The sequence below is a fragment of the Nicotiana tabacum genome, chromosome 1, assembly GCF_000715075.1.
Source record: "Nicotiana tabacum cultivar K326 chromosome 1, ASM71507v2, whole genome shotgun sequence".
In the NCBI taxonomy this organism is placed as follows: domain Eukaryota; kingdom Viridiplantae; phylum Streptophyta; class Magnoliopsida; order Solanales; family Solanaceae; genus Nicotiana; species Nicotiana tabacum.
In genome coordinates this window covers 98,181,654-98,193,406 of record NC_134080.1, presented here as the reverse complement: position 1 = coordinate 98,193,406, position 11,753 = coordinate 98,181,654, and the positions used below count along the sequence as shown (strand labels likewise).

Here is an 11,753-nt window from a genome sequence, read left to right as displayed (position 1 = left end):
TTTCCCCCTGAGAAGCTTCGGATATGTATGCTCGATATGAGAGTGAATATCTTTTTGTTTTAGTAGATTATTATAACGAATCCCCCCCACCAATCTTGAATTGGAATGGTATGACATTCACGAAAGATTTTGGTTGCAGGAAGGCTATATCTACAAAAGGGTGAAAATAGCATGGGCTAGCTAGTTTTCAGACTGCTATTCGAAAAACAACCAGCGTTTGCAAAATCATTAAAAAAACAATCATTTTATGCGAAAATAAAATATGGACAACGATATCTAAGTTGAAATACGGAAAGTTCCAGCATAATATACTGGATTATGGAGCTCCTGCGTATAAACTTCTAGCACATTATGTTGGAATTCTATAACATTATGTTGGAGTCTCATATGTAAAAAATCCGAACTCCGGTATATTTGCTGGAATTTTCCTGAATTTTTAAGGATATTTTTGTTTAGATTTTATCTTTACATGAAAAAATGGCAAAATTTCGAGTGGTCTTGAAACTGAGGTTAGTTTTCGATTACCAGCTAAAAATCAAGCTTTTCTGAATTTTCCCTCCAAAAGGTGCTAATATTTTTTGTATGAATTTTAAAGGCAGAATATGGTCTGTGTGAGGCAGAGTCCTAAATAATCATAAATGGTTGTGCGACAATCAGTGTGCATGTTGTCTTCAAAACACTAAAAATAATTGCTTCCGACCTTTTTAGCAAGTCTTTTTCTCTTCTTCTTTTCTTTCTTCATTTTCTTGCCAGGTTGTCCGCGAATGATGAATTGGTTAGAAGTAATATTTAATAAATAGTTAATTATTATTAGTATAAACAATAGATTTCATATACCAGTCAACTGTGAGATGATAATTAGAGATGCTAATAGAACTAGGTGAAAATAATTCAACCTAAACATGTACAAAGAAACTTTTGCACACCTAAAACTGCTGTGTATATTAGGTGGTTATTGATTCTAAAATTGTAAAGTGCACCACATAAAAGCTTAGTGGATTTGAGAAGGTTATTGATTATGAATCAATTAATGCACCATTTAAGCTGAGTGGATATTAGCCTTTTGTGATTTTGACTAAGTTGCTCCAATACCAAATACTTAGTAATAAGTACTCCCTCTTGTCCACTTTAATTGATTTTTTGGCCCTTTTTTTGTTTACAATATTTGATTTTTTCAGATGTCAAGAAGGAATTAACTTCTTTTTTTTCAAAGTTCTTGGAATTAAGGCTGTTCTTGGAATTAAGAGTTTAGGATGTATTTGTCATATTTTTAATGAACAAATTAAAGGAATAGTAAAGATTAATATGGTCAATTTTATTATTAATTAATACTAAAAGGTGAATTCCTGAAAAATTAAAAAAATAATTAAAGTGGCCGGGAGTAAAAGATAGTTATCCACTTTGAGTCTCATAAACTAAACCATAATAAATGCATTCATTTCGTAGATAGAATGATGATAACAACACAATTAGATGATGAACAATAAAAAATAACCAAACAACTACTACAACAATTATGCCAAGGAATCAAAAAAGAGAAAACGAAAGAAAGGAACTAGTACAACAATAATCACGTCACGGTCCAACAAAAGCAATCAATATACAGAGTGATACATGTGATGTGAGCTAAAAAAAAGAACATTTATCTTGTGACTTGTAATTGAAGGAAAGGTAACACTTTTTCCTCTATTAAAATCCTCTTAGCTCTCACAAGAGAAAGGCATTCAATCTAAAACCACAACACAAATATGGTCATCAAGTTGAGACTTTTTTTGCACCTTCCTTCTTCTTCTTGTCTTCATTTTTGGTTCCTCAGTTCATGGGAAACAAGGTACAAGGCATGTCCATGGAGTTCATCAAAGGTGGCAAAAGAAGCCATGGATGAATCATGGAAGCAATCGGGGTCCTCAAAAACACCTTGTTAATCCCACCATTAATCATCGTTTCGATATACCTGAATTGCCAGTTTAGCTCTTCTTAATCTTGATGTTAGTCTTACAGTTGATGGAAAATGGTTCTCTTAATTACCATATTGTATTCCGAGTGTCTTATAGACTTTTTATACGTTTGGCTTAGGGCTGGCAATTTGAGGTAAGAGGCCTTTTTTTTTTTATGCAAAATGAGCATGATTCTAAAATATGGGTCAAGTTGGGGGTTGGATTATACTCATTGTTAGCCCATCTTAACCCAGCCCATCTTAGCCCAAGTACACTTTGGGCTGGGTTGTTTAATGACCCATTTATTGACCTAACCAATCTTAACCCGCCCAAATTCAGCCCAAACCGCCCATTTGCCACCCCTAGTTTGGCTCATGTCTTAAGTATCATATGGTGACCTTAATTTCTATTTCTTGTGCTAATGATCGGACATGCTAAAATAAAGAAACATTGTTCACATTGTGATTCTTCAAGAATCGAAGCACACGAAGGAAAACTAAGAAAGTGAAATAGAAATGACCGAATGGTGAGTTTGTGCATCATTGCTTAATGCAGTGTACAAAAGGGCCGGGTTATATTAATTATTTTTAATAAAAATTAATTAACTGTTACAGCATGTACTATAAGACTCATCATTATTCTTGATAAAACTATCATTATACCACATGGTCAACAATGCTAATTTATTTCTTGTGTTTTAGAGATGAAACTTCCTAATCAATATCTCCCAATTGCCAAAAGTGAATTATTCCCCTTCTTGTTGAAGCAAAGGACAATATGACAGTGAGCACTGAGCAGGGCATATTAATCAGATGTAACATACATATATAGTTTACTAATAACTTTGAATTACTTGCTAAAATTTTTACCATTACTACAAAAGTAGTCACTACCATCTTTAAAGAATCAACTCTCTTATAAAAAAGATAAAAAGAAACATAAGGTTAATTCGATACTATTTGCCGACATATACGTAAGATATGACGAGAAAATCAATAATTTGAGAAACAAGATATCCAACTGTGAGCTTACAAGTGTTTTGTCTAACTTAAGGTTTGATTTTGTTTCGATGCAAGAAGAAGAAGGAGGAGGATAAGTCAACAAAATGAAAGGAATGCAGAAAGGATTCAAACAAGTTCACAGCAATTGATATTTTTGTCCCTTATAAATCAAAAGAATCAACTTAAAATTTCAGTATATTTAGTCTTTAAGAGATTAAAGGAAAAAAAATGGATGAAAAGAAATTGATATTTTTTGACATTCTTTGTTATTTTAATAACAATGATGTTTGGATCAGCTTGTACATATCTCAGCTATTGCATTAATACCTATTAAAATCAACTAACACAATATATTATTGAACCCTTATCTTTCATGGTTTTAAGTCACTCCGTTGACCCTTGTCAACATCTTTTTTCATATACAGTCAAACTTTTTTATAAGAGTTATCTTCTATAACATTACTTTACTATAACAGTCATTTTTTTTTAAGCCAAACTTTCTTCTTATACTATAATTTATATTAGCCAAACTTTCTTCTTATACTATAATTTATATTATTGATAATATCATTTCGCTATAACAATCAAAAACTATCGGAACAAACAAGTCTATTATAAAAAGGTTTGACTGTATTTTCAACGTACATTCTAAATTTCCTATGATGGGATTCTTCCCTCCACTTGGTAGGTAAGAAGTGTGTTTTAACCTTTTCCATTATCACTAATAAGTTGTCTCTTTGATATTATTTACTATTATTTATAAAATTAGAAAAGATAATTGTCCCCTCAAGGTTCATGACTCAAAACCTTAATGCATTCATTTCAGCAACATAACTCCAACGAACAGAATGATGACAGTAACACGAGTAGATAATGACACCCACAATAAAACAAAACAGTCAATAATCACAGGTCTAACACAAGCTATCAATATTCAGAGGGTGACTTGTTGTGTGATCTAAAATGATCTTTCTTGTCACTTCTTAAATGAAGAAATAAGAAACCCCAAAAGTATCCAAGAAACACATATCAACAACACAATGGGGCAGCAGTTTAGACCTTTTTGCTGCCTTCTTCTTCTTGTCTTCATTTTCAGCTCTTCTGCATCAGTTCATTCAACTAATATAGGAGTTAGTAATGGGAAACTTGACACGAGCAATGTCCATGAAATGCATCAGGGATGGCAATGGAGGTCATGGATGAATCATGGGAACACCTTCTGAATCCCACAGTTAAGCATCCATTTGATGTTCAATTGCTCTTCTAAATTTCCATATCAACTCTACACAGCTGGGGGAAAACCATATTTGGTGTCTCTATCACACATGTATAGTTCAATCAATGAAGAGTCTCCCCCCGTCTTATTTACCTTTGCCCAGGCCTCCAATGTTTAACTCCACGGGATTATAGTTCCACGGGATACCTACTACCTCTCACCAATACTGGTAAGGAGTAACTACGCACACCAAGGTTTAGGCAGATGGAAGAAATCACTCATCTTTTTATGCCTCTGCTGGATTTGAGCACTAAGCTTCATGATTTTCATTTCACCTCATTGACCACTAGACCACACCCTTGAGTAAAATCATAATGCATTCACAATGTATGCATACCTCAATAGAAGTCAATTTGAAGAAAGGAAGAGTTAAAGGCTGTACAATCCTAAATGAAATTCTGATGCGTGAAGCAAGACTGACCATTCTTGACAAACAAATCATACTAGCACATGGTTTCTCTCAGTAAAAGCAATTGACTTTGCTTATTAATTTCAGAGACGAACACATCAGAAGAAGCAATACAATTTTCCCCATAAAATACCATCAGACGTTATACATAATTCATAATGAAAAAAACAGTTTACAATGAAGAAAGATCTACTCCATTTTGAAGAATTCAGCAGCATTTTTTCTACAAAACCACAGTTTTAAGTGCTAATGCAGGGTGAAGGAATATGATATTGTCTGTTTTCAAAATAAGTGCACCATTTCGAACCCATACTAGTGCATATGGAAAAGAATGCAAAAGGGCAGCATCTGGATCAATCGATTTGCTATCTATGAATTCACATAAAATTCACATGCTTGATCTCTATTTGACTTCCATCCCGTCTTAAATCTTAATATCTAACATTTCCCAAATTTCACCGGATTTTCAATTCCTTCGGTACAAATTATCGAGCTCAAGAGTTCCAATTTTTAGATCCACTCAAAAATTTTAAATCCAGTATAAGAAACTCAGCTTCTGGGGTGTATAGACACCTACAGGTATTATTATAAACAACCTTTGAGACTGTTTCGAATTATTTATGGATTTGACATGTATATTTTAATTCTAATCACCAAATAAATACGATGGCATGCCTTATGAGTAAATTTATCACAGACAGTGTCATTATAAAACATGAATAGAAGATACAATCAGCTAACAAAAACCATAACAAGTAAATGGACACTAAATTTTGAATCAGTATGAAATAATATTTACATGCAAATGTGTTAAGTTTCCTATAAAAATTTAAATTACAAGCATTTCATATAAAGCAAGAGAGAAACTTGGAAAGAAGTAAAGTATGAAACATCATGTTTATCTGGTATAGCAGAGGTACTCTGCCACAGGTTCAGCAATGCATCAGCTAAATTCCAGATTCCTCCAAGAGCTTGAGGATACTGTGTTCGGGCGCGCTGATTGATGGAAGAATAACACGATTCATGGGTGGTCTAGGTCTTGTTCCAGCTGCCTCAGGCTCTGCAGTTGTTCCTTCCTGCATAACTGGAATATCTGCCCTTCTTCTTACTGCAGACACTCGCTCCTTCCATATTCTTCCATCCTGTGAGTGACACAACATGTAAGTTCCCAGTTAGAAGTCCTAAGAAGTAGATATACAGGTATAGAAAGGGGCTAGAGAGACAACACAACCATATTATTTCTCGACAAATACAAAGTAATTATGTTGTTCTCTCAAACAAGATAAATTAAATGCTTCATTGGTTTTGACAAACCATACCACTATATCCAATAGTTGAGCATAGACGCATTATATAACCAACAGAGGAAGAAAACAAGCAAAGCATATAAATGGCAACTGGCGTATGATTTTCTAATCACATTATCCTTCACTCAAAAGTGACCAATTAAGGTCTTATGACTCTGCCAACTCTGGAACCATTTGTGTACACTATCGAGAAAAGTATGAGTCTTTCGTACAGCAGTTGCAGCAAACCCCTTTCTTTCCTTATACAAATTTTTTATTGTTATTCTTTCCTCATACGGAAGGGGAGCCTTGGCGTAACTGATAAAGTTGCTGCCATGTGACCAGAAGGTCACGGGTTCAAGCCATGGAAACAGTCTCTTGCAGAAATGCAGGGTAAGACTGCGAACAATAGACCCTTTTCCAGCCCTTCCTCGGGCCCCCGTGCATAGCGGGAGCTTAGTGCATCGGGCTGCCTCCTCATACGAAGAGGAAAAAGAGGGTTGTGTATGGTCAATTTAAGTTAAGTGAGGAGCCTTGACGAAGGAAAAAGCTTAGGAGTTGGGGGAGAAGTTGTTGGCTATTGGGGTCTGGAGGAGTAGTGGGGACGTGAGTGGTATGTGGACCACGACAACAAATTGAATTAGAGAAGCTAAAGGTTGAGGAGGTCAAGTGGGCCATGCGTAAAATGAGCAGGGGAAGAGCGAGCGGGCCAGACGAAATTCCGGTGGAATTTTGGAAGAACGCAAGCAGGGCAGTCTTGGAGTGGCTTATTAGGTTGTTTAATGTTATTTTTAGGACGAAGAAGATGCCTGAAGAATGAAGGTGGAGTACGATGACTCCGTTGTACAAGAACAAGGGTGATATCCATAATTGCAATAACTATAGGGGTATCAAACTGAAGAGGGTGGTGGAAGTAGGGTGAGGAGGAGCGTGTCTATTTTCAAGAATCAGTTCGGATTCATGCCGGTGCGAACGACCACGGAAGCCATTCATTTTGTAAGGAGATTAATGCAGCGGTATAGGGAGAGGAAGAGCGACTTACATATGGTGTTCATTGACCTAGAAAAAGCATACGATAAAGTCCCAATGAAGATTCTATCGAGATGTTTGGAGGCTAGAGGGGTTCCTGTAACTTACACTAGGGTGATTAAGGACATGTATGATGGAGCTAAGACCCGGGTGAGGACAGTGGGAGGAGACTCGATACTTCCCAATTATGAGGAGACTAGTACAGATGCTTAATGAAAAGAAAACTGGTAACAAATTTTTGTACAGCAAAAAGAGAAAGAGAAAAACAACAAAGAGGCTTTACAACTGGAAATTGTGTGACAGAGTCGATGTAAAGTATGAAACTAGAGAAAACAATTTCAATTGCAATGTTGATTATAAATATCAGTTTGTCTTGTTCAGATGGATGGAAAAAAGATATTAATGAAGCGAGGGGAATGGAAGACAGAGAAGGGTGCAAAGAAGTTGACAACATCTTTTCCTTGCTTTTCACTCTTAGATTTCTTAAGTTCTTATTTTGTCATTACTCCCCAACCCAAAAGGAAAAAGTGCACGAAGCATTCATTCTCTAGGAAAGATTTGTCAGTGAAGTCCAATAAACAGAATACTGTAACCAATAACAATGAATCATGTGAACTTTTGGAAAACCTACAAATTATGATGGGTAATTTATGTTTTGCAGCTAACAAAAATCTTAACATCCGAACCAATAAAAGCCAATTAACCAAATACTTTCCCAAAACTGGAAATGGTTCAGCAGCTTGCAGCTATAAAGAAACAAACAATGTCAAGAGCTGATTCTTTCATGAGCCATTGTGTCTCTCTTTACAAGATAGTTAACTCCAACTCATGTAAGAACAGTGGTGACATGCCATTATTAATATACATGTTAGATGCCAGATATAGCCATCATCTCTAAAGTTGACAGTAGGAGTAAGAAGGACTATCTTGCAGGCTACTGGGTAATCACCAAATTAGACCGTAATTTTTTTTTTTTTTTGACTTCATGCAGTTGACTGACTGGCTTCCATAACTACATCATACTTCAAACGTCCAACAACAACAACCAAGTATAATCCCACTTAGTGGGGTCTGGGGAGGGTAGTGTATACGCAAACCTTACCTCTACCCTGGGGTAGAGAGGCTGTTTCCAAATAGACCCCCGGTATCCTTCCCTCCAAGAACTTCCCACCTTGCTCTTGGGGAGACTCGAACTCACAACCTCTTGGTTGGAAGTGGAGGTTGCTTCACACGTCCGTAGATTGAAAAGCCAGCATACTAAAAAATTTGCAAGATTTTGGAGCTCATCTCTTAAACCTTCATAATTGCATATAGAATGCTTTATTCCACTTTCCACATACAGAAACTTACTGTAGAAGAAACTTAATGTGGAAATAGGTGATGAGTCACCTCTATCACGACACCGGCAATCAAATACACATGCTTGATAGGGAAAACAACAGCACACTTACATATCTAGATATCTACCACAACTTCGTGATACAAAAGAATAGCAAACCTACATTCAGTATTGAAGGTTCTGGTATTGGACATTGAATTGGTAGATCATTGTGTAGAGGCTCAGTCGGGTGTTCAACTGGTTTGAACTCAACTGCAATTTCAATACCATGAGGTGTGATAGAGGGAGCTCCAGCTATCGTAGCAGCACCTGTTGTTTCTGTATTTGGAGGCAACACTTCTGTTTCATCCTGCACTTTCATATCGAAAAGAAATTACTACAAATAAAACCAGATGATATAGTTTGGACTGTAATAAGTAAGCATCCGATACAATTGATTTAAGCAGCCAAATCCCTCTGAAAATTAAAAATACAAACAATACGGTTTATTTTAATGATTACGAATCCTACGGACAAAAATGTAAGCAGCAAAACAAAATTTCATAGTCAAAGTCCAAATCAAACTCAATTTGGAAAGTAACAACCCAAGAACTAGTCAACCCCACATCTCAAAAGGTCCTAATCAAATTATAAAAATTCCAAAAGCATAAATATGAAAATCCAGACCAAAACTAAATATTAACACATAATCTAAAGCCAAATCAGTCGATCTAAAGCCAATATCTTTTCAAGTAAACATGAGCAAACAATTCATCCCATTATCAAATTAACATGTAGATAAAGACGCAATTATTGATTCCCAGATCAAAAAACAACTCAATTTACATAGAATTAGCCAAGAATGAACTAAAAAGGAAAAAAAAACATGTTAACAATCTAAAACCAATATTTTTTTGAGTGTGTGATCAGTCAATCTAAAGTCAATATCTTTTCAAATAAAGAGGAGCAAACAATTCATACCACTATCAAATTAACATACAGAAAGGAGATAAAGAAACAATTCCTGATACCCAGATCATGAAACAAGCCAATTTACATAAAGTTAACAACTTTATCAAGAATTGACTGAATAAAAACCAGAGAAAGGAGTAGCAACAGAGAGGGATAGAGAAGCTCACAAGGGCACTTTGAGCTCGACGATGCCCATTTCTGCTGACAGAAAATCTTGAAAATATTCCCACCATTGTTAGGCTCTTTACTATCAGAACAAAACTTCACCCAAAAGGGTGTGTTTTGATCTTATCTTTTTTTTTTTTTCACAAAGCAGTTCAGCTTCTTTTTCTAGAAAATAGTCGGAGAAACAAGAAAAGAGAGATGATAAGATTGCTTGTATTGATGGGTTTTGTCTTCGACTTGTCTCCTCAGAAAGATACGGATCCGGAACCTTTTTGTTGTCTTTTTGGACAAAAATTATGCAAATAGGTGTAAAAAAAAATTATATATATAATGCTAAAACACAACACGCTATACCTTAACGGTAATTTTTGCCGTTAAGGTATAGCGTGGTGTATTTTGACGTTATATATACTAACATTTATTGACACAGGTATAGCGTGCTGTATTTTGACGCTATATATGTTACGCGGCGCCTTCCTGAGATTCCTTGGAAGAGCGACGTAAGGCTAAACAACTGATGTCAGTGCAGTTGTTGTCCGCCAACTGAGGTCCCCTCCGTACGCTAGACTAGATTGTCAGTGTCGTACGGGAAAACCAATGTCAAGAGCAATTGAGAGAACAGGAATGAGAATTGAGAATAAAAGAAAGATTGATTGCATTAATGAAAGCTATTACAGAAAGGCAACGCGGTGTCAAGGGGGAGAGACACCAGTACAGAGAATTGTTTGCTTGCTAGAAAGTTTGATTGCTTGATCCCCCTAATAATACTTAAAAAAAAATAAACCAAAGCTACAAGACTAGACTTGATTAAGCTAGAGAAACATAATGGAAGTACATGGAATAAAACTACTCTATATTTACAATGAAAAAGACTTAGTTTTCTATAAGGCAGAAACAGGTCCGTTGTCAGCAGCATAGTCTTTGGCATCAGGGTCTGCGCGCGCGGCGCTGTTGGCATCCGCCTGTGGTTGGGCGCTGGCGAGGGATATCGCTGGGGTGACAGAGGCACATGCGCGCTTGTCACTTGGCGCGACCAAGACCACGGGGCCGTCCGTGGCGCTAGGCATTGGGAGGCTTGCTAGGACGCTACGAGGTGCGCCTAAGTGGTCATGGGACACGGTTGGAAAGCCGCCCATGACATTCTCCCCTACCTGAGTTGGCGACGTCCTCGGCGCCTTACTTGCAAGATAATCTTCAAATAGGCTCTTGTAGGCTTTGAGGTTTGTTCCCCTCTCCCAAGTGTTCTCCTCTACATCACAGCCCTGCCATTTCACCAAGAACTCTTGGTGATCTTTCCTTGAGGCATGAATCACTCTATCATCAAGGATAGCTTCAACACGCCTTTTTCCGGTTGAATTGGGCCCTCGAATACTGGGGATTGTGAGCTGGCTCCGTGAAGGATCCTCCGTGTCTTCCCGAAAAGGTTTCAGGAGGCTGACATGGAAGACAGGATGAATTTTCCACCAAGCTGGGGTATCCACCCGGTATGCAACTTTCCCAATGCGCCTTTCAATGGATAAGGGTCCAATGTATTTTTGCAATAGGTGAGAGTCATGGACCCCCACAAATAAGTAACGCTTTGGAATTTTGACCATCACTTTGTCTCCTACTTGGTATTCAACAAAGCGACGATTCTGGTCAGCATGCCTCTTCATCCGCTTTTGAGCCTTGACAAGATAGCTCCGCACTATCTCCAAATTTCGCTTCCACTATTTTGAGAAGCTAGCAGCTCGAGGAGATTTAGACATATTTGGTGCGTTGACTGTGTGTGGGAGTAGCGGTTGCTGTCCGGTAACAATTTCAAAAGCGCTTTTGTTAGTACTAGAGCTCTTTTGTGAATTGAAACACAGTTGAGCAACATCCAGAAGCTTCACCCAATTCTTCTGCGATCCGATTACAAAATGATGGAGATATTCCTCCAACATACCATTGAACCGCTCCGTCTGGCCTTCGGATTGCGGATGAAAACTTGAGCTGTGACTCAGCTTCGACCCAAGGCACTTAAAGAGTTGGATCCAAAAGTTACTAGTGAAGCGTGAGTCACGATCACTAACAATGTCTTTGGGCAGGCCCCAATATTTGACGACATGAGAGAAGAAGAGTCGAGCTGTATCTTCTGCTGATATATATTGTGGGGCAGCAATAAAGGTAGCATACTTGGAAAACCGATCTACTACAACCAAGATAGTTATTAGATCTCCGACCTTGGGCAATCCGGTGATGAAATCCAGGGAAACACTTTCCCAAGGTCTCTTTGGGACAACTAGTGGTTCCAAGAGTCCCGCTTGTGTTAAGCGGTCTGACTTGTCCTTCTGGCATACTAGACAAGTCTTCACATACTGAGCAACGTCATCAGCCAT

General features: G+C 37.3%; 1 protein-coding gene and 1 long non-coding RNA gene across 2 annotated transcripts; one reads left to right on the top strand and one right to left on the bottom strand.

The window, feature by feature from the left end:
- The first annotated feature begins 1,953 nt into the window (after nucleotides 1-1,953).
- LOC107820028 (uncharacterized) lies at nucleotides 1,954-3,195 on the top strand. Its single transcript, XR_001655838.2, has 2 exons — nucleotides 1,954-2,091; nucleotides 3,017-3,195. It is a non-coding gene; the product is annotated as an uncharacterized LOC107820028 (long non-coding RNA).
- A 2,179-nt stretch (nucleotides 3,196-5,374) lies between these two features.
- Nucleotides 5,375-9,591, bottom strand: LOC107820027 (uncharacterized). The gene is made up of 3 exons (XM_016646233.2): nucleotides 9,396-9,591; nucleotides 8,441-8,626; nucleotides 5,375-5,765 (listed from the first exon to the last, which is right to left on the bottom strand). Exons 1-3 carry the CDS (start codon nucleotides 9,459-9,461, stop codon nucleotides 5,571-5,573), a joined length of 447 nt encoding a protein of 148 aa, XP_016501719.1. The 5' UTR covers nucleotides 9,462-9,591; the 3' UTR covers nucleotides 5,375-5,570.
- Between the last annotated feature and the right edge of the window lie 2,162 nt (nucleotides 9,592-11,753).

What these genes read in the sequence shown, in the direction of transcription:
- LOC107820027 (XM_016646233.2), bottom strand. Translation starts at nt 9,461, where the DNA reads ATGGTGGGAATATTTTCAAGATTTTCTGTCAGCAGAAATGGGCATCGT. An exon ending in GTCGAGCTCAAAGTGCCCTT is followed by an intron (nt 8,627 to 9,395) that starts GTGAGCTTCTCT and finishes ATGAAAGTGCAG; the next exon opens with GATGAAACAGAAGTGTTGCC. An exon ending in CAGAACCTTCAATACTGAAT is followed by an intron (nt 5,766 to 8,440) that starts GTAGGTTTGCTA and finishes TGTCACTCACAG; the next exon opens with GATGGAAGAATATGGAAGGA.